At 36.8% G+C, this 22494-nt stretch overlaps 1 protein-coding gene across 1 annotated transcript in view; it reads left to right on the top strand.

The window, feature by feature from the left end:
* Positions 1 to 22494, top strand: part of PRPF40A (pre-mRNA processing factor 40 homolog A) — a 32755-nt gene that overhangs the window by 5233 nt on the left and 5028 nt on the right. Inside the window, exons 4-21 of the mRNA XM_062498614.1 lie at positions 1974 to 2004; positions 2891 to 2913; positions 6231 to 6308; positions 7664 to 7774; positions 9499 to 9619; positions 10079 to 10103; positions 11043 to 11342; positions 13696 to 13804; positions 14094 to 14158; positions 14991 to 15155; positions 15471 to 15579; positions 16562 to 16712; positions 16823 to 16956; positions 17757 to 17871; positions 18026 to 18117; positions 18230 to 18346; positions 19995 to 20132; positions 21524 to 21619. Coding sequence (XP_062354598.1) covers positions 1974 to 2004; positions 2891 to 2913; positions 6231 to 6308; positions 7664 to 7774; positions 9499 to 9619; positions 10079 to 10103; positions 11043 to 11342; positions 13696 to 13804; positions 14094 to 14158; positions 14991 to 15155; positions 15471 to 15579; positions 16562 to 16712; positions 16823 to 16956; positions 17757 to 17871; positions 18026 to 18117; positions 18230 to 18346; positions 19995 to 20132; positions 21524 to 21619 — 1980 coding nt within the window. The remainder of the gene's footprint in view (positions 1 to 1973; positions 2005 to 2890; positions 2914 to 6230; positions 6309 to 7663; positions 7775 to 9498; positions 9620 to 10078; positions 10104 to 11042; positions 11343 to 13695; positions 13805 to 14093; positions 14159 to 14990; positions 15156 to 15470; positions 15580 to 16561; positions 16713 to 16822; positions 16957 to 17756; positions 17872 to 18025; positions 18118 to 18229; positions 18347 to 19994; positions 20133 to 21523; positions 21620 to 22494) is intronic.

The following is a 22494-nucleotide window of genomic DNA, read 5'->3' as shown; positions in this document are numbered from 1 at the left end:
TTTCCTTTTTTGGGGTTTTTTTAATGGGAGAAGCTCCGTGCAGCTCCTGCTGCTGGCCGCGCTCTGCCGCCTGCTACGAGGGAACGAGGGGACGAACGGGAATCCCGCCTTGGGCAAGAGCTGGGCCTTGCAAAGAACGGACGTTGGAACGTCACGGGGACATCACCGGGATGTCGTTTGAAATAGACATTGGAACAGACATTGGAACAGACATTGGAACAGACATTGGAACAGACATTGGAACAGACATTGGAACAGACATTGGAACAGACATTGGAACAGACATTGGAACAGACATTGGAACAGACATTGGAACAGACATTGGAACGTCATTGGAACATCATTGGAACGTCACTGGAATAGACATTGGAACGTCACTGGGACATCATTTGAAACAGGCATTGGAATAGACATTGGAATAGACATTGGAACGTCACTGGGACATCATTTGAAATAGGCATTGGAACGTCACTGGAATAGACGTTGGAATAGACATTGGAACATCACTGGAGTAGACGTTGGAATAGACATTGGAACGTCACTGGAGTAGACGTTGGAATGTCACTGGAACGTCACTGGAATAGACGTTGGAATGTCACTGGAACGTCACTGGGACATCATTTGAAACAGGCATTGGAACAGACATTGGAATAGACATTGGAACGTCATTGGAACGTCACTGGAACGTCATTTGAAATAGGCATTGGAGTAGACATTGGAACGTCACTGGAACGTCATTGGAATAGACGTTGGAATGTCACTGGAATGTCACTGGAATGTCACTGGAATGTCACTGGAATGTCACTGGAATAGACATTGGAACGTCACTGGAATAGACATTTGAACGTCACTGGAACGTCCCTTGAATGTCACTGGAACGTCACTGGAATGTCATTTGAAATAGGCATTGGAATGTCACTGCAATGTCACTGGAATAGACATTGGAACGTCATTGGAACAGTCATTGGAACAGACACTGGGACGTCACTGGAACGTCATTGGAATTTCATTTGAATGTCATTTGAATTTAATTTTTCTAAAATTTGGATTTTTTTGGAAATTTTAATTTATTTTCTTTTTCATTTGAATTTTTTAAAATGTTGATTTATTTTGAATTTAAATTTTTAAATTTTTATTTTTTTAAAATGTTGATTTATTTTAAACTTTAATTTTTAAACTTTTAATTTATCTTTCATTTCAGTTTTCTTAAATGTTGATTTATTTAAAATTTAATTTTTAAATTTTTAATATTTTGAAATTTTGATTTGTTTTAATTTTTAAATTTTTAAATTTTTAAAGTGTTGATTTATTTGAAATTTTAATTTTTAAATTTTTAAATTCATTTTTCATTTTAATTTTTTAAATGTTGAAATATTTTAATCTTTAATTTTTAAATGTTTAATTTGTCAAAATGTTGACTTATTTGAAGTTTTAATTTCTAAATTTTTTAAATTTATTTTTTCATTTCAATTTTGTAAAATGTTGATTTATTTGAAATTTTAGTTCTTAAATTTTTATTTTTTTGAAATTTTGATTTATTTTAAGTTTTTATTTTTAAATTTTTAATTTTTTAAAATGTTGATTTATTTGAAATTTTAACTTTTAATTTTTTAGTTTATAATGCATTTAAATTTTTTAAAATGTTGACTGATTTGAAATTTTAATTTCTAAATTTTTAAATTAATTTTTTCATTTAAACTTTGTAAAATGTTGATTTATTTGAAATTTTAATTTTTAAATTTTTTAATTTATTTTTTTTATTTAAACTTTGTAAAATGTTGATGTATTTGAAATTTCAATTTCTAAATTAATTTTTTTTCATTTAATTTATTTTTTCATTGCAATTTTGTAAAATATTGACTTATTTGAAATTTCAATTTTTAAATTTTTAATTTTCAAAAGAATTAAAAGAAATTAATGATTTTAATTATTTGAAAAATGCCCATGTTTGAATTTCATTTTTATTTTCACAGCCAGGAGTGAACAGCATGGACACCCAAGTAGGTGAGTTCAAAAATTTCATCCAATTCCAAATTTTTTACCCCCCCCCCCCCCCCCCAAAAAAAAATAAAATAATAAATCCAGCACCTGGACCATCCAAAAATCCCAATTTTCCCTAAAAGAAAGTGGCACGTTCCCAACCCAGGACATTTTTAAATTTTTTTTACTTATTTTGCACTCGTGGAAGAATTTTAATTTTTTAATTAAAAAAATTAAATTTTTAATTTATATTTTTAAAATTTTTTAATTTAAAATATTTTTTAATCTTTAAATTAATTTTTTAATTTTTTAAATTAAAATATTTTTAATTCGTTAATTAAATTATTTTTTATTTTTTAAATTATTTTTAATTTTTCAATTAAATTATTTAAAAAATTCTTTAATTAAAATATTTTTAATTTTTTAAATTAAATTAATTTTTTAATTTTTTAATTAAAAATATTTTTAATTTTTAAATTACATTTTTTAATTAAAAACAGTTTTTAAATTTTGTAATTAAATTATTCTTAATTAAAAATATTTTTAAATTTTTAAATTATTTTTAAAAATTTTAATTTAAATTATTATTTTTAATTTTTAATTAAAATATTTTAATTTGTAAATTAAATTATTTTTTAAAATTTTTAATTAAAGATATTTTTAAATTTTAAATTAAATTATTATTCTTTAATTTTTTAATTGAAAATGTTTTTATTTTTTAATTAAAAATAATTTTTAAGTTTTAAATTAAATTATTATTTTAAATTTTTTAATTATAAATATTTTCAAAATATTTTAATTAAATTATTATTATTTAAATTTTTTAATTAAAAAATATTTTTTTAAAAAATGAATTTGTAATTATTTTTTTAATATTTTTTTTTTAATTTTTATTTTATTTCCCCCCCAGGTGTGACCCCTCCTGGAACTCAGGTACGTGGGGGGGGGGGGGACCCAAAAACCAAACCCCAAAACCTCCCAAAATTTCTGAATTTCTGGGAAAGGAGATGAAACCAAAATTCAGAGAATGGCAGAGCACAGGAGGGGCTGGGATTGAAGGGAAAACTGCAGTGAATTCTGCTTTTGCTCTCCTCGTGTCACTTGTTATTGTTATTATTGTTATTATTATTTTTATTATTATTTTAATTTTTATTATTAATGCTTTTAATTGCTTGGGGGCGGGGCTTGGGGACTGCAGGGAAAAAATGAATTAATTCTGCTTTTGCTGTCACTGTTTTAATTATTATTATTATTATTATTATTATTATTATCATCACATTATCATTATTATTATTTTATTGTTATAATTTTAATTTTAATGTTAAATTTTATTATTAATGCTTTTAATTGCTTGGGGGCGGGGCTTGGGGATTGCAGGGAAAAAATGAATTAATTCTGCTTTTGCTGTCACTGTTTTAATTATTATTATTATTTTTATTATTATTATTATTATTATCATCACATTATCATTATTATTTTATTGTTATAATTTTAATTTTAATGTTAAATTTTATTATTAATGCTTTTAATTGCTTGTGGGCGGGGCTTGGGGACTGAAGGGAAAAATTGAATTAATTCTGCTTTTGCTGTCACTGTTTTAATTATTATTATTATTATTATTATTATTACAATATTATTATTATTATTATCATAATTATCATTATTGTTATTTTATTATTATAATTTTAATTTTAATTTTAATTTTTATTATTAATGCTTTTAATTGCTTGGGGGCGGGGCTTGGGGATTGCAGGGAAAAAATGAATTAATTCTGCTTTTGCTGTCACTGTTTTAATTATTATTATTATTATTATTATTATTATTACAATATTATTATTATTATTATCATAATTATCATTATTGTTATTTTATTATTATAATTTTAATTTTAATTTTAATTTTTATTATTAATGCTTTTAATTGCTTGGGGGCGGGGCTTGGGGATTGCAGGGAAAAAATGAATTAATTCTGCTTTTGCTCTTATTATTATTGCTATTATTATTAGTACTATTATTATTACTATTATTATAGTTATTGTTTATAATATTACTATTATTGCTATGATTATTATTTTTATTATTAATGCTTTTAATTGCTTGTGGGCGGGGCTTGGGGATTGCAGGGAAAATTTGAATTAATTCTGCTTTTGCTGTCACTGTTTTTATTATTATTATTATTATTATTATTATTATTATTATTTTAATTTTTATTATTAATGCTTTTAATTGCTTAGGGGCGGGGCTTGGAGATTGAAGGGAAAACTTGAATTAATTCTGCTTTTGCTCTCCTTGTTTTAATTATTATTATTATCATTATTATTATTTTTATTTTTATTTTTATTATTGTTATTATTAATACTTTTAATTGCTCAGGGGCGGGGCCTGGGGATTGCAGGGAAATCAGCCATGAGCTCTGCATTTTCCCTGATTGTTTTATTATGATTATTTTGGTTATGATTATTGTTATTATTAATGCTTTTAATTGATTGGGGCGGGGCTTGGGGGGTTTATTGGGTTTGGGGTTTTTGGGGGTGTTTTGGGTTTTTTTTTTTTAGTTTCGTTTTTTTCCCCCCAGTTTTTTTTCTTCATTCCTTGAAATCTCTGAACCCTGTCCCAGTTCAGCTGTTAAATCCAGAATTTATCCAAATAATTCCCAGGAGCTTTCCCTGCTGTGCCCCTGCAGTGGCAGAAAATGCAATTCCCTCACCCTTGTCCCATCACTGACCCACAGGAAACAACCCCAAGGGAATTTTTTTGGGGGAAAACTCGACGAAAATCAGCAGGAATTGCAATGGGGAGGAGCTCAGGAAACCAAAATCCTCCTTTGAAAGAAAATTTCCCTTCCTGATGGGAATTAAAACTTTTGGGATTTGGAATTGAATGGTTTCACCTCCCCCCCCACCAAAAAAAAAAAAAAAAAGAGATTTTGGGTTGTTTTTGGGGGGGGGGGAAATAAAGTAAAATAAAATAAAGTGAAATGAAATCAAATCAAATATAATGAAATAAAATAGAATGAAATAAAATAAAGTAAAATGAAATACAATGAAATGAAATAAAATAAAATAAAGTAAAATGAAATGAAATAAAATAAAGTGAAATAAAATGAAATGAAATAAAATAGAATAAAAAAAGAAATAAAATAAAGTAAAATGAAATAAAATGAAATAAAATGAAATAAAATAGAATAAAAAAAGAAATAAAATAAAATAAAGTGAAATACAATGAAATAAAATGAAATAAAATGAAATGAAATAAAATAGAATAAAAAAATAAAATAAAGTAAAATAAAATAAAATAGAATAAAAAAAAATAAAATAAAGTAAAATGAAATAAAATAGAATAAAAAAAATAAAATAAAGTAAAATGAAATACAATGAAATATAATGAAATAAAATTAAATAAAATAAAATTAAATAAAATAGAATAAAATAAAATAAAGTAAAATGAAATAAAATAGAATAAAGTAAAATGAAATACAATGAAATAAAATAAAATAGAATAAAATAAAGTAAAATGAAATACAATAAAATAAAATAGAATAAAATAAAATAAAGTAAAATGAAATACAATGAAATAAAATAAAATAGAATAAAATAAAGTAAAATGAAATACAATGAAATCAAATGAAATGAAATCAAATAAATAAATAAAATAAAAATAAAATGAAAATGAAATCAAATCAAGCAAAATGAAATAAATGCAATCAAATGAAATGAAGAGTGAAAGAGTGAGGTGTGAGTGCAGCTCCTGCCTCTTCTGTGCTCTGGAGCCCCTGGGGAAACTCAGGAGATTTGGGTGACAGCACCCGGAGGGATGAGGGAAATTGCTCAGCTTCTCTGGAATTCTGTATTTCTCTCTGGAATTCTGTATTTCTCTCTGGAATTCTGTATTTCTCTCTGGAACTTTTTATTTCTCTCTGGAATTCTGTATTTCTCTCTGGAACTTTTTATTTCTCTGTGGAACTTTTTATTTCTCTGTGAAATTCTTTATTTCTCTCTGGAATTCTGTATTTCTCTCTGGAACTTTTTATTTCTCTGTGGAACTCTTTATTTCTCTGTGGAACTTTTTATTTGTTTGTGGAATTTTTTATTTCTTTGTGGAATTCTTTATTTCTCTGTGGAACTTTTTATTTCTCTGTGGAACTTTTTATTTCTCTGTGGAACTTTTTATTTCTCTGTGGAATTCTTTGTTTCTCTGTGGAATTCTTTGTTTCTCTGTGGAATTCTTTATTTCATTTCTTTGTGTCCCCAGACAAGCCACGCTGTGGTGTCCACAGTGCAGCAGAGCTCCAGCAGCAGCAGCTCTGGCAGTGAGGAGCTCTGCAGGCAGGTGAGAGAAATGCCTGAAATGATCCCAAAATCCTGGAATGATCCCTGATTCATTCCTGGAATGATCCCTGATTCATTCCTGGAATGATCCCTGATTCATTCCTGAAATGATCCCTGATTCATTCCTGAAATGATCCCTGATTCATTCCTGAAATGATCCCTGATTCAGTCCTGAAATGATCCCTGATTCAGTCCTGAAATGATCCCTGATTCATTCCTGAAATGATCCCTGATTCAGTCCTGAAATGATCCCTGATTCATTCCTGAAATGATCCCTGATTCATTCCTGAAATGATCCCTAAATCCTGGAATTACCCCTGATCCCTGAAATGATCCCTGATCCCTGAAATTATCCCAATTCCTGAAATTATCCCAAATCCTGAAATGATCCCTGATTCATTCCTGAAATGATCCCTGATTCAGTCCTGAAATGATCCCTGATTCAGTCCTGAAATGATCCCTGATTCATTCCTGAAATGATCCCTAAATCCTGGAATTACCCCTGATCCCTGAAATGATCCCTGATCCCTGAAATGATCCCTGGTCCCTGAAATTATCCCAATTCCTGAAATTATCCCAAATCCTGAAATGATCCCTGATTCATTCCTGAAATGATCCATGATCCCTGAAATTATCCCCAATTCCTGAAATTATCCCCGATTCCTGAAACTATCCCTGATTCATTCCTGAAATTATCCCAAATCCTGAAATGATCCCTGATTCATTCCTGAAATTATCCCCAATTCCTGAAATTATCACTGATTCATTCCTGAAATTATCCCTAAATCCTGAAATGATCCCTGATCCCTGAAATTATCCCTGATTCATTCCTGAAATTTTCCCCAATTCCTGAAATTATCCCCAATTCTTTATATATCTATCTCTGGAATTAATTTATGAAATTATTAATTTGGAGGGATCATTTTTTAATCTGTCTGGAATTAATAAATTAAAAGATTAATTTGGAGGGATTTTTTTTTCTATCGTTTTGGAATTAATTTATTAAATGATTTGGAGGGATTTTTTTTAATGTGGCTAGAATTAATTCTTTAAAAGATTAATTTGGAGGGATTTTTTTAATATCTTTTTGGTATTTATTAAATGATTTGGAGGAATTTTTTTTTTAGTGTGGCTGGAATGAATTTATTAAAAGATTAATTTGGAGGGTTTTTTTTTTTTAATGTGGCTAGAATTAATTTATTAAAAGCTTAATTTGGGGGGATTTTTTAATATATATATATATCTTTTTGGAATGAATTTATTAAATGATTTGGAGGGATTTTTTTTTTAAACGTGGCTGGAATGAATGAATGAATGAAAATGTGAACTTAGAAGGATTATGATTTTTTCCCCCAGAAGTGCACGTGGACAGAGCACAAATCCCCCGATGGCAGAACTTACTACTACAACACTGAGAGCAAGCAGTCCACGTGGGAGAAACCAGATGACCTCAAAACTCCTGCTGAGGTAATGGAATCCCAAATGAAAAGGGGTTTATTTCCTCAGAAAGGGAAGGGAAGGAAAAAGGAAAGGAAAGGAAAAGGAAAGTTTAGGAAAGGAAAGTTTAGGAAAGTTAAGGAAAGGAAAGGAAAAACGAAAGGAAAGGGGAAAGGAAAAAGGAAAGGGGAAAGGAAAGGGGAAAGGAAAAGGGAAAGGAAAGGGGAAAGGGGAAGGGAAAGGGGAAAGGAAAAGGGAAAGGAAAGGGGAAAGGGAAAGGGGAAAGGAAAAGGGAAAGGGGAAAGGAAAAGGGAAAGGGGAAAGGAAAAGGGAAAGGGGAAAGGAAAAGGGAAAGGAAAGGGGAAAGGAAAAGGGAAAGGGGAAAGGAAAAGGGAAAGGAAAGGGGAAAGTAAAAGGAAAAGGGAAAGGAAAGGGGAAAGTAAAAGGGAAAGGGGAAAGGGAAAGGGGAAAGGAAAAGGGAAAGGGGAAAGGAAAAAGGAAAGGGGAAAGGAAAAAGGAAAGGGGAAAGGAAAAAGGAAAGGGGAAAGGGAAAAAGGAAAGGGGAAAGGGAAAGGGAAAAAGGAAAGGGGAAAGGGAAAAAGGAAAGGGGAAAGGAAAAAGGAAAGGGAAAAAGGAAAGGGGAAAGGAAAAAGGAAAGGGGAAAGGAAAGGGGAAAGGAAAAAGGAAAGGAAAGGGGAAAGGAAAAAGGAAAGGAAAGGGGAAAGGAAAAAGGAAAGGAAAGGGGAAAGGAAAAAGGAAAAAGGAAAGGGGAAAGGAAAAAGGAAAGGAAAGGGGAAAGGAAAAAGGAAAGGAAAGGGGAAGTTTTCCTGCAGTGTTGGGGTTGGTTTGGTTGTGCTGAGGGGTTGGGTTAGGGTTAGGGTTAGGGTTCAGGTGTTTGGGTTTTTGGGTTCAGGTGTTTGGGTTTTTGGGTTCAGGTGTTTGGGTTTTCAGTCACCTTTTCATGGCAGCTCTGTGGGGTTTGCTGCGACTGGAAGGGGCGAGGTGTGATCCAGTGTGGTTCATTTATTTCATTTATTTTATTTCTGATATGACCCAGTGTGATTTATTTATTTGATTTATTTATTTGTGAAATGATCCAGTCCATCATTTATTTGATTTATTTATCTGTGGTGTGATCTAGTGTGATTTATTTATTTTATTTATTTATTTGTGGTGTGGTCCAGTCCATCATTTATTTATTTTATTTGTGGTGTGATCCAGTCAATCATTTATTTTATTAATTTTATTTCTGATGTGATCCAGTCCATGATTTATTTTATTTATTTTATTTCTGATGTGATCCAGTCCATGATTTATTTTATTTCTTTATTTGTGGTGTGATCCAGTCGATAATTTATTTTATTTATTTTATTTCTGCTACAACCCAGTGTGATTTATTTATTTCATTTCTGATGTGGTCCAGTCGATCATTTATTTTTATTTATTTTGTTTGTGATATGATCCAATTGAACATTTATTTTATTTCTGATACAACCCAGTGTGATTAATTTATTTTATTTCTGATATGATCCAACGTGATCATTTTGATTTTCTCTCCTTAACCAATTTTTCTGTTTTCTTGAGGAATATTTGAATTTTGAAAAAAAAAAAAAAAATATGTTAAGCAAAGCTAAATCCCCAAGGAAAAAAACTGGGAAAACTTGGAATTTTGTTGATTTTCAGGAATCCTTATTTAAGGAGGTTTTCCTTGGAAAATCTTTTTTTGTTGTTGTTGTCATTTTTCTTTCCATCAGCAATTGTTATCCAAGTGTCCCTGGAAGGAATATAAATCAGATTCTGGGAAACCTTATTATTACAATTCCCAAACCAAGGAATCCCGCTGGGCAAAACCCAAAGAGCTGGAGGATCTTGAAGGTAAAAAAAAACCTGGATTTGTATTTTTATCAATCTATATTAATTAATTGCATTATGGATTCAAATAGTAACAACATCAGCTGAGGGAAAAGAATAAGTGTAAGAAAAAAGGAGTAGGTAGCAGTGATTTAATTTTTTTTTTTTTTAATTCTGTTTAATAATCCTGACTTTCTTTCTGGGTCTTTAAATTATTATTTTTTTTTTGGTATAAATTTAAATAATTATTTGAAACCCAAAACTCTGGTTTTTGTTTTTTTTTTCCCCTTCTCTAGTGGCATTTCTAAACTTCATTTTAATCTCAATTGATTTTAGTCTTTGAAAGGCTTAAATGTGAAAAACGTTGGTAATAACAGAAATATGTAAAACTTTGCTGGTATTAAATGAAGAATTACCAGAACCCCTGTGTGTATGAACTGTTTCCAAGCTCTGGTTTCATTGTTTTTCTCCTTTTTCCTCTAGCAATGATTAAAGCTGAAGAAAACAGGTACTTTTTTCATATTAATGCTGATTTCTGATTATTTGTTTTTTTTTTTTTCAAACCCTTTTTCTTGGAGACCTTCACACCTTTCTGGGATCCTTCAAACCCTTTTTCCTGAGTTTTCTTCAAACCCTTTTTTTTCCTGGGAGTCTTCAAACCCTTTTTCCTGAGTTTTTTTCAACCCTTTTTTTTCCCCCTGAGGTTCTTCAAATCCTTTTTCCTGGGATCCTTCACACTGTTTTTCCTGAGGCTCTTTCAGTTCTTTTTCCTTGGAGCTTTCAACCCCTTTTTTTTTTTTCCTGAGCTTCTTCAACCCCTTTTTTTCCTGAGATGTTTTCAACCTTTTCTTTTCTGGGAGTCTCCAAACTCTTCCTTTTTCTCCTGAGGTTCTTCCAACCTTTCCTGGGAGCCTTCAACCCCTTTCTCCCTGAACTTTTCCCAACCTTTTTTCCCTGAACCTTTCCCAGCCCTTTTTTCCCCTGAACCTTTCCCAGCCCTTTTTTCCCCTGAACCTTTCCCAACCCTTTTCCCTCAACCTTTCCCCAACCCTTTTCCCTCAACCTTTCCCCAACCCTTTTTCCTCAACCTTTCCCCAACCCTTTTTCCCTGAGCGTTTCCCAACCCTTTTTCCCTGAGCGTTTCCCAACCCTTTTTCCCTGAACGTTTCCCAACCCTTTTTCCCTGAGCGTTTCCCAACCCTTTTTCCCTGAGCGTTTCCCAACCCTTTTTCCCTGAGCGTTTCCCAACCCTTTTTCCCTGAGCGTTTCCCAACCCTTTTATTCCTGACTCTCTTCCCCCCTTTTTCCTGAATTCCTCCAAACCTTCTCCGAGTCTTTACCTGCCCTTAACCCCTCGTTTCCCACTCCCACCACTCCTGCACCTCCCCTTTCCCCTTCCCCTCTCAGCTCCACGCCTCCGGGTGACCGTCCCCTCTTCTGTCCCCAGCGCGAAGCCGGACGACGCCGCCGCGGCCGCCTCGGCTCCGGCCGCGGCCTCCGACACGGCGAGCGGGGCCGGAGCGGCGCCGGGCACCGAGAGCTCCGCGGGCGCCGCCGCCGCGGGAGCCGCTCCCGAGGGGGATCCCGCCGCTCCCGCCGCCGCTCCCGCCGCCGCCGGGGACGCGGAGAGCGCCGGCGCGGCCGAGGAGCAGGGCCAGCCCGGCGCCGCTCCCGGCGCGCAGGACGGCAACGGCGACGTCGGAACGGCCGGAGCCGACGAGACGGCCAAGCAGGAGGGGGCAGCGGAGTGAGTGTGTGGGGATTGGGATCCGTGGGGTTGGGATGGGATCCGTGGGATGGGATCCATGGGATGGGATGGGAATGGAGACAGCCAAGGAGGAGGGGGCAGCACAGTCACTGTGTGGGGATTGGGAATGACAAAATTAGTGGAGGAATCAGTGGGATTATGATTGGGATTAAGGTTAGTATTTGGAATGGGATTGAGATTAGGATTGGGGTTAAGATTGGGATTGGGATTTGGATTGGGATTGGGGTGACAATGGGATCTCTGGGATGGGATCTCTGGGATGGGATAATGGGATGGGATTGGGATTGGGATGGGATCTCTGGGATGGGATAATGGGATGGGATAATGGGATGGGATGGGATTGGGATGGCTGCCAGCTGCCGGGATGCAGGAGCCTGCCGGGCCCCACGGGGTCAGCCTCAGCCCTGGGCTCTCTGGAGCCCCTGCAGTCCTGGTTAAGACACATTATGGGCTTTTATTTCAATGCATCACAGCCCATCCACCATTTCACTGTTGCCCTGCAGCCTGTCCTAACTAACGTCACCTCACTCGTGGTGTTCTCTTCCAGTCACCCAAACTCAGTGTCACGCTTTAAACCAAAGTTGTTTTTCCGTTCTCTTGCACTGGGAATTCTGAGATCTTTTTTTTCTACTTTCAACATCGGCTTTTTTGTTTGCCTGTGAAATCTTTGTGCTCAGTAAAACCATTTTCTGTTTGAGGTGGATTTATGCTTTGCTCTGAGCCATAAAAATCGCTTCCAGTAAAACTGGATATCAGCAACTCCTTTTATTTTACATCAAAACTTGCTTTCATTTCTATTCCCTCTTCAGCTTCTACATCCAGAGATCTTTCTGCTAACCTTACCCATCTGTGAGACCTTCCTGTCAAACCTTTATCTGTCCTGACACAGGGAGGTGGATTGGGATGGGATGTCGGGGCAAAATCATTCCCTGTGTGACCTGGAGCAGAGACTAAACAGAGCAAAAGGAATGAAACTGGGATTTGTGGAAAGGATCCACCTTGGGTCCGGGGATGGAATTCCCAGAGAAGCTCTGGCTGCTCTGGGATCACTGGAAATGTCCCAGGTCAGGGCTTGAGCAGCCTGGGACAGTGGGAGATGTCCCTGCAGGATTGGGATGATCCTTAAGGTCCCATCCCGAACACCAAGACCTTCCCACAAGCCCGTGGCGCACTTAAAGCAAGTTCTCCGAGGAAATGAGGGATTTTCCACAGGCCAGGAGGCTGGGGAATTGGGACTGGGGGGAAATCATTCTTTGGGAAGGTGATGAGGTCCTGGCACAGATTCCCACAGAAGCTCCGGCTGGCCCTGGGTCCCCGGGAGTGACCCAGGCCAGGCTGGAGCTGCCTGGGATGGTGGGAGGTGTCCCTGCCATGGAGCTGGGTGGATTTAATGTCCCATCCCACTGATCCCATCCCAGTGATCCTATTGATCCCATCCCAGTGATCCCCTCTGATCCCATCCCAGTGGTTCCCGTTCTAGTGATCCCATTAATCCCTTCCCATTGATCCGATCCCTTCCCATTGATCCCATCCCATTGATCCCATCCCATTGATCCCATCAGTCCCATACAGTTAAACCCATGCCAGTGATCCCATCCCATAATTCCATGACAATTTATGAACGCCTCATGGCTTTTCTGCCATTGTTCATGTCTCAGCAGCAGCAGTGCCAGGAACATTCCCTGAATTTCCCAGGAAGGATTTCCCAGGGAGCCATCAAACACTTCCCCTAAACCCTATTGAAATAAATCCCATTTATTCTCCTTTTCCGTGGGTCTGTGCCACAGGTTATCACTGGCAGAAAATAAAACACCAAAGGGATTTTTCCCTCTTCCAGCCATAATTCCCCCTTTTTTTATGAAGAATGAAAAATGTGTTATGTAGAAAATTACAACCTAGGATTTTCATCATTAAAAAAAAAAAAATGGTGTGGGGGATTTTAGACAGCAGGACATAAATGGAGGAAGAGACCATTTTTAGGCATTTTATATTCTTATAGAAAATGTTAATATTCCTGGTGGATGTTAATACATTGAGTATTAATAAATATAACTTCAGCATTATGTTTTTAGGAATCATTTCTAGATAACTTCAACAGGCAGCCAGTTGCAGGAGGGAAATATTTTACCTGAATAATTCACTTGTTTTTCATCTCATTTTCATCAGTTGTGGTGCCTGGAAGGAAAAACTTTGTGAGAATCATTAGAATTTTTTTTTTTTTTTACTTTGATTTGCTGTTTAATAAACTCATTTTTATGGTGGTTTTTGACACTCCTCAGTGCTTCTCACCTTGGAAAAAAAATGTGGATTAATGCAATTATTTTTATTTTAGTGCTGCTGCAAAGAAGGAGGATGAGGATGCTCAGCCAGTGAAAAAAACCTACACGTGGAACACCAAGGAAGAGGCCAAACAAGCATTTAAAGAGCTGCTAAAAGAAAAGGTATTGGGGCCAAACACCGATATTTTATTGACCAATTATTCGTGTTTTATTCAAGTACAAAACCCTGCTTTTATCTTTATTTCATTTGCTACTTTGGGGAAGGATCCCTCACCCTTGAGGAAATCAAGGAGAACCTTGCAGCAAAACGCTGGTTTAGCTTCAAAATACAAATTTATTTTTTTTTTTTCCTTTTCCCCCCTTTCCCCCCCAGTGGCTGTTTTGAAGGAGTTCCTCCTTTTTTGGGTGTTAATTGCAGGTGTGATTAATCCAGAATTTCCTGTTCCCACAGCGGGTTCCATCCAATGCCTCCTGGGAGCAGGCCATGAAAATGATCATCAATGACCCCAGATACAGGTACTGCCTTACCTCTGCCCCACACCAAACTTGTATTTCTGCTTTTGTAGGCATTGCCTTCCAAAAACCCCCACGTTCCTGCCAGCACTGATACATTCCTGCACTTGTGCCCCTGCAGGCAGTTTCCCTCCAGAAGGAAATGCTGAATTCCCATGGGGAAGAAGAGTGGGAGTTGGAATTTTGTGATCATTTTGGCATGAAAAACGTTCAGATTAATTTTATCTCAAATCTGGAATATTTCAAACCTGTTGCCTTTTGCTTTCTGGTTTTGATTTTCTGGTTGTTGTTGTTATTATTACTATTATTATTATTATTATTATTATTATTATTATTATTATTATTATTATTATTTTCTGGAATTGTTTTTCTAGTTTTCTTTTTTATTCCTGCTTTTCTTTCTCTTTTATTCCTGCTTGTCTTTTTCTTTTGTTCCTGCTTTTCTTTCTTTTTTTTTCTGATTATCTGATTTTATTTCTTCTTCCAATTTTTTTCCTTTTTATCTGATTTTTTTCTTTTTTCCGGTTTTCTTTCTTTTTTTTTTCCAATTTTCCTTTTTCTTCTGATTTTCCTTGTCCTCCTCCTTCTGATTTTCTTTCTCCTTCTGATTTTCTTTCTCCTTCTGATTTTCTTTCTCCTTCTGATTTTCCTTGTCCTTCTTTTTCTGACTTTTATTTTCCTACTCTTTCTGATTTTCTTTCTGATTGTCTTCTCCTAATTTTCTTCTACCTATTAAAAAACCAGTTCTAAAAAAAATTATTTCTAAAAAAAAAAATCTTTATTATCATATAAAATTTATTTCTCCTTTCCTGTTTGTTTTTTTCCCCCTGGGAAGTGCTTTGGCAAAGCTGAGTGAGAAGAAGCAAGCCTTTAATGCTTACAAAGTTCAGACAGAGAAGGAGGAGAAGGAAGAAGCCAGATCCAAGTACAAGGAAGCCAAGGAATCCTTCCAGCGTTTCCTGGAAAACCATGAGAAGATGACATCCACCACCAGATACAAGTAAGGCATTTGGGGCTGGAATAAAAAAAAATCCTGCTTGGAGTGGCATCAACTTCCAGTTTTAGCTTTTTTTTTTTTCCTTACCTTTATAAACATTAAAAAAAAATAATAACAATAACAAAAAAAAACACGCACAGAAAAAAAAAAAACCCAACAACAGAAAACAAAACAAAAAAACTCCCCAAGAGGTGGGAAATAAAAAAGAAGAATCCCTCTAGAAGTGTTCCTGCTGGGAGCAGGGCTCTGGGGGATGGCTGGGTGATGGAATCAGCAGTAAATCAGTGAAGATTGTGAACTGTGGGTGTGCTTGCCCAGAAAAGCTGAGCAGATGTTTGGGGAGATGGACGTGTGGAACGCCATTTCCGAGCGGGACCGCCTGGAGATCTACGAGGATGTGCTGTTTTTCCTGGCCAAGAAGGAGAAGGTAAAGTCCTTCCAAGCCACCCAGCAGCTCCTCCCTTGTTCCCAAATCTCCTCACACCTCTGCAGGTCAACAGCACGTTTTAGGGAAAGCTTTGGGGAGTTTTTCTTTTTTTTTTTCTTCTTTTTTTTTCCTGCTTGATTTTTAGCGGGTGTTGAATTTTCAGAGGGTTTTAATCGATCATGTTAATGGATTTTATTCTAAATCAGTGAAATAATAATAGTATAATAAAAAGGTGGGGAAATTGTTTTGTGTTCTGGGTTAAGGGTGGGTGGGGCTTGGTCCCTGTCAGGGGAAGAAGTTGGGATGGGGATGGGCTATACTGGGATGGGATGGGCTTTACTGGGATGGGGATGGGCTATACTGGGAGGGGATGGACTTTACTGGGATGGGGTTGGGCTATACTGGGATTTGGATTGGGTTTTACTGGGATTGGGATGGGTTTGACTGGGATTGGGTTTTACTGGGATTTTTCTTTCTGATTTTCCATCTCTTTCTCCTGATTTTCCTTTTGCTTCTCTTTGCGATTTTCCTTTTCTCCTCTGTTTTTCCTTTTCCCTCTCTTTCTGCTTTTCCTTTTCCTTCTCTTTCTGATTTTCCTTCTCTTTCTGATTTTCCTTCTCTCCTGATTTTTGTTCTCTCTCCCCACTCCCCTTTTCTCTCCCTCCCCACTCCCCTTTTCTCTCCCTCCCCACTCCCCTTTTCTCTCCCTCCCCACTCCCCTTTTCTCTCCCTCCCCACTCCCCTTTTCTCTCCCTCCCCACTCCCCTTTTCTCTCCCTCCCCACTCCCCTTTTCTCTCCCTCCCCACTCCCCTTTTCTCTCCCTCCCCACTCCCCTTTTCTCTCCCTCCCCACTCCCCTTTTCTCTCCCTCCCCACTCCCCTTTTCTCCCTCTCCCCACTCCCCTTTTCTCCCTCTCCCCATTCCCCTTTTCTCTCCCCATTTCCCCCATAAAAACCCCAAACCCACGTGCCTTTCCCTCAGGAACAAGCCAAGCAGCTGAGGAAGAGGAACTGGGAAGCTCTGAAGAACATCCTGGACAACATGGCCAACGTCACCTACTGCACCACGTGGTCGGAGGCACAGCAGTACCTGATGGACAACCCCACCTTTGCTGAGGATGAGGAGCTCCAGAGTACGCCCCGGCCTCTGGAATTCTTTGGGAATGGCCATCCCACTTGGAAGGAATAATCTGATTTATTGTATTTTATTTCTGTTAATTTATTCCCCCCGTTTTCTTGGCAGACATGGATAAGGAGGACGCCCTGATCTGCTTTGAGGAGCACATCAGAGCCCTGGAGAAAGAGGAGGAGGAGGAGAAGCAGAAGAGTTTGCTGAGGGAGAGGAGGAGGCAGAGGAAGAACAGGGAATCCTTCCAGGTTGGTGGAATTTGGGGCTGTCCTCTCCTCGAAATGGCGTGGGGCGCTCTGTGGGATTTTGGATATTTCTTTTATTTCTAAGGGTTGGTTCAAGCAGGTTGTTGAAAGCCTCAGGGGTTGGGTTGTGCAATTTTCTCTGCTGGGTGAGGCCAGAAAGTTGGGAAAAAAAAATCAGGGAAAAATCCGAGGGAATATCCCTGGTGGGAAGGAGATGCAGCTGGAATTTTGTGGATTATTGGAGCCCTAAAATATTGGGAACTTTCTGTGCTGTCAGACACCAATCCCCCCAAAAAATAGAAATTTAGATTATTTAAAATAATAGATTATTTAGGTAATTTAGATTGTTTAGAAAATAATAGATATCACAATTTCCTCATAAATACATAAATCCATATAAATAAAATATCACCATTTCTTCATTTTTAACTTACTAGCTATAAGCACTGTAGCACTCACCATGCTATAAATAAAAATTAATAAACTAAGTCTGAACACAAAATTCGATATTTCATACCTTTAATCCCAACTTTGGCTAAAAAAAATAAATCAAAATTTAGTGCTGCTCCATGTGAGGATCGAGCTGACAACCTTCAGAGTTAAAAAAAAAAGCAGGAAAAACAACCTACAAATGAAATATTTTTATTCAATCCCACAGGAACAAAAGCCAGAGCTGCTCTCCCCACACCCCCCCATCCCACGTGGTAACGAGGAGAATGTGCAGGGGTGGCCCCAAGTCACTGCTTCCCTGGGTTTGATGCACTGAACTTACGTTTTGATGGTTTTATTTTTAATTTTGGCAGCTGTTCCTGGACGAGCTGCACGAGCACGGGCAGCTGCACTCCATGTCCTCCTGGATGGAATTGTACCCAGCCATCAGCTCCGACATCAGGTTCACCAGCATGCTGGGCCAGCCAGGTACTGAAAAGAACCATCATCATCATCATCATCATCATCATTATTATTATTATTATTGTTATTATTATTATTATTGTTCTTGCTCAGTTTGGACATTTCAAATGGCACCTGTCGGGTTAAACCTGACCTGGGCTTTAACTAAACCCTCCCTCAGGATCCACGGCGCTCGACCTGTTCAAGTTCTACGTGGAGGATTTGAAAGCTCGTTACCACGATGAGAAGAAGATAATTAAAGATATCCTAAAGGTGAGGGTTCTTCCTGGAATTCCGTGGTTGCCGGCCAAGGGGGCTGGGATTTCCTTGGAATTGGAGGAGTTCCTGTTTCCCCGTGCCAAAGGAGATTTTGGGGTTTTTCCAGGATAAAGGATTTGTGGTGGAGGTGAACACGTCCTTTGAGGATTTCGTCACCGTCATCAGCTCCACGAAAAGAGCCACCACCTTGGATGCAGGGAACATCAAACTGGCTTTCAACAGTGTAAGGGTTAATTAATGTGTTCGTTAATCCCTGCGCTCATTAATCCCTGCGCTCATTAATCCCTGCGCTCATTAATCCCTGCGCTCATTAATCCCTGCGCTCATTAATCCCTGCGCTCATTAATCCCTGCGCTCATTAATCCCTGCGCTCTTCAATCCCTGCGCTCTTCAATCCCTGCGCTCATTAATCCCTGCGCTCATTAATCCCTGCGCTCATTAATCCCTGCACTCATTAATCCCTGCTCTCATTAATCCCTGCACTCATTAATCCCTGCTCTCATTAATCCCTGCTCTCATTAATCCCTGCATTCATTAATCCCTGCATTCATTAATCCCTGCATTCTTCAATCCCTGCGTTCATTAATCAGTACATTCATTCATTAATCCATAAATTCAGTAATCTGTACATTCATTAATCCATACATTCATTAATCCCTACATTCACTAATCCATACATTCATTAATCCCTGCATTCACTAATCCATACATTCATTAATCAGTACAATCATTAGTCCCTGCATTCATTAATCCATACATGTATTAATTCCTGTGATCATTAATTCATGCGTCCATTAATTCATGCATGTATTAATTGATTCATTAATTAATGTGTTCATACATTAATCACTGCATTCCTTAATTCCTGCATTCGTTAATCAGTACATTCATTATATTTATAATATGTTAATATATTGTATAACATATAACAACATTGTATTAATATATTATACCTTACATCACATTATTAATAATTAATTATAGATAAAAAGCCACATAGTAGATATTATAATTTTATTACATATAATTTCAATAATATAATTTTATAACACTAAATTATGCAATAATCTAATTAAATATATTAATTAAATACAGGACAATTAATGAATCTCATTGTCATTTCCAAGTGACTCAGAAACAACTCTGAGGGTGAGCTGCCCAAAATTCCCAATAATGGAATTATTAATTCCCAAGGGATGGAATTCTTAAATCCCAAGAAATGGAATTAGACAAATCCCATAAATTGGAATTACATAAATCCCATGAAAAGGGAATTATATAAATCCCAATTAACGAAATCACATGAATCTCAAGAGATGGGAATTGTGAATTCCCAAGATAAGGAATTAGATAAATCCCAAGAAAAGGGAATTATATAAATCCCAATAAATGAAATTATATGAATCCCAAAAGATGGAAATTATGAATTCCCAAGAGGTAGAATTGTTAATTCCCAAGAGATGGAAAGATATAAATCCCTAGAAAAGGGAATTATATAAATCCCAATAAACAAAATTATATAAATCCCAAGAGCCGGGAATTGCTGGTTCCCTGGAACTGGGAATCGCTGGTTCCTGGAGCTGGGGATTGCTGGTTCCCTGGAGCTGGGAATCGCTGGTTCCTGGAACTGGGAATTGCTGGTTCCCTGGAACTGGGAATTGCCGGTTCCTGGAACTGGGAATTGCCGGTTCCTGGAACTGGGAATTGCCGGTTCCTGGAACTGGGAAATGCCGGTTCCTGGAATTGGGAAATGCCGGTTCCTGGAATTGGGAAATGCCGGTTCCTGGAACTGGGAATTGCCGGTTCCTGGAACTGGGAATTACCGGTTCCTGGAACTGGGAATTGCCTTTTCCCTCCCCGGCCCCGGGCAGCTGCTGGAGAAGGCGGAGGCGCGCGAGCGGGAGCGGGAGAAGGAGGAGGCGCGGAAGATGAAGCGGAAGGAGTCGGCGTTCAAGAGCATGCTGCGGCAGGCCACGCCCGCCATCGAGCTCGACGCCGTCTGGGAGGATGTGAGCGTCCCACAGAATTCCTGAATCCCCACGTTCCTTAATTCCAGAATTGCCAAGTTCCCAAAATTCCCAAATTTCAACATTCACAAATTCCTTAATTCCAGAGTTCCCAAATTCCAAATTCCCCAGTTCCCAAATTCCAACATTCCCAAATTCCTTAATTCCAGAGTTCCCAAATTCCCCAGTTCCCAAATTCCAACATTCCCAAATTCCTTAATTCCAGAGTTCCCAAATTCCAAATTCCCCAGTTCCCAAATTCCAACATTCCCAAATTCCTTAATTCCAGAGTTCCCATATTCCAGAATTCCTGAATTCTCATATTTCGAAATTACCAAATTCCCAAATTCCAAAATTCCCAAATTCCTTAATTCCAGAATTCCCCAGTCCCAAATTCCTGTATTCCAAAATTCTGAAACCCCAAATTCCCCAATTCCAAAATTCCCCAATTCCAAAATTTCCAGATTTCTTTTTTCTTATTTTTATTTTTCTTACTTCTATTTTTTTTTCCTTATTTCTTGGGTTTTTATTGCTTACTTTTTAATTCACTTTAATTTTTTTATGCCTTATTTTTATTCTGCATTATTTTTTATTAATAATTTTCTTATGCCTTACTATTTTCATCCTGCCTCATTATTTTTCTTATTTTTCTTATTACTTTTCTTAGGCCTTATTTTTATTCTGCATTTTTAAAATTAATTTTCTTATTTATTTTTTTTATTATTTCTTGTTTTTTTACTACTTATTTCTTACTTTTCTTACTACTTTTTCTATGCCTTATTATTTTTATTCTGCATTATTTTTTTATTAATACTTCTCTTATGCCTTATTTTTTATTCTGCCTCATTATTTTTATTATCTTTTATTATTTTTGCCTTATTATTTTTATTCTGCATTATTTTTTATTATTACTTTTATTATGCCTTATTTTTATCCTGCATTATTTTTTATTATTAATTTTCTTATGCCTTATTCTTTTTATTCTGCATTATTTTTTATTAATACTTTTCTTATGCATTATTATTTTTATTCTGCATTATGTTTTATTAATAATTTTCTTATGCCTTATTATTTTATCCCGAATTAATTTTTATTAATAATTTTTTATGTCTTATTGTTTTTATCCTGCATTATTTTTTATTATTCATTTTTAATGCCTTATTCTTTTTATCCTGCATTATTTTTTATTAATACTTTTCTTATGCCTTACTATTTTTATTCTGCCTCACTATTTTTCCTATTCCTTTTCCCCTTTATTATCTTTTTTATTTTTATTCCTTCCTGTTTTTATCATTTCTTTTATTATTTTTTTTTTTTTATTCTACCCTAATATTTTAATACATTTCTAATTGAATTGCTGCCAGCATCATGAGCAGAATGAATTTTCCTGACAGATCAGGGACAGATTTGTGAAGGAACCAGCCTTTGAAGACATCACCCTGGAATCTGAAAGGAAAAGAATATTTAAGGATTTCCTCCATGTACTTGAGGTAATTATTTTTTATTTTATTTTTGAAATCATTAGACCAGAAAAATCCCTTCTCAGTTAATTAACAGGGAAGGATTTAATGGAATTTTTTTTTTTCCATGAAGTGCTGACAGGAGATTAGTTTGATTTTCCAACTCTCACGTTTCCTGCCGCTTGGAAGAATTTGAGTTTTCCAATTTGATTTAATTTGATCATTTCCCAGTTAGGCAGAGCAGGGCTGGGGTTAGGCCAGGCTTAACCTGGATCCAGGGAGCAGATCCATGGAAATCCAGGGAGCAGATCCATGGAAACCAGGGAGCAGATCCATGGAAACCAGGGAGCAGATCCATGGAAATCCAGGGAGCAGATCCATGCAAATCCAGGGAGCAGATCCATGGAAACCAGGGAGCAGATCCATGGAAACCAGGGAGCAGATCCATGGAAACCAGGGAGCAGATCCATGCAAATCCAGGGAGCAGATCCATGCAAATCCGGGGAGCAGATCCATGCAAATCCGGGGAGCAGATCCATGCAAATCCGGGGAGCAGATCCATGCAATTCCAGGGAGCAGATCCATGCAAATCCGGGGAGCAGATCCATGCAAATCCAGGGAGCAGATCCATGGAAACCAGGGAGCAGATCCATGCAAATCCGGGGAGCAGATCCATGGAAACCAGGGAGCAGATCCATGCAAATCCGGGGAGCAGATCCATGCAAATCCGGGGAGCAGATCCATGCAAATCCAGGGAGCACATCCATGGAATTCCAGGGAGCAGATCCATGCAAATCCGGGGAGCAGATCCATGCAAATCCGGGGAGCAGATCCATGCAAATCCGGGGAGCAGATCCATGCAAATCCGGGGAGCAGATCCATGCAAATCCGGGGAGCAGATCCAT

This window comes from Cinclus cinclus, chromosome 9 (genome assembly GCF_963662255.1).
Source record: "Cinclus cinclus chromosome 9, bCinCin1.1, whole genome shotgun sequence".
In the NCBI taxonomy this organism is placed as follows: Eukaryota; Metazoa; Chordata; class Aves; order Passeriformes; family Cinclidae; genus Cinclus; species Cinclus cinclus.
Note: the sequence above shows the minus strand (reverse complement) of the source record. Positions and strands in the feature narration are given on the sequence as shown.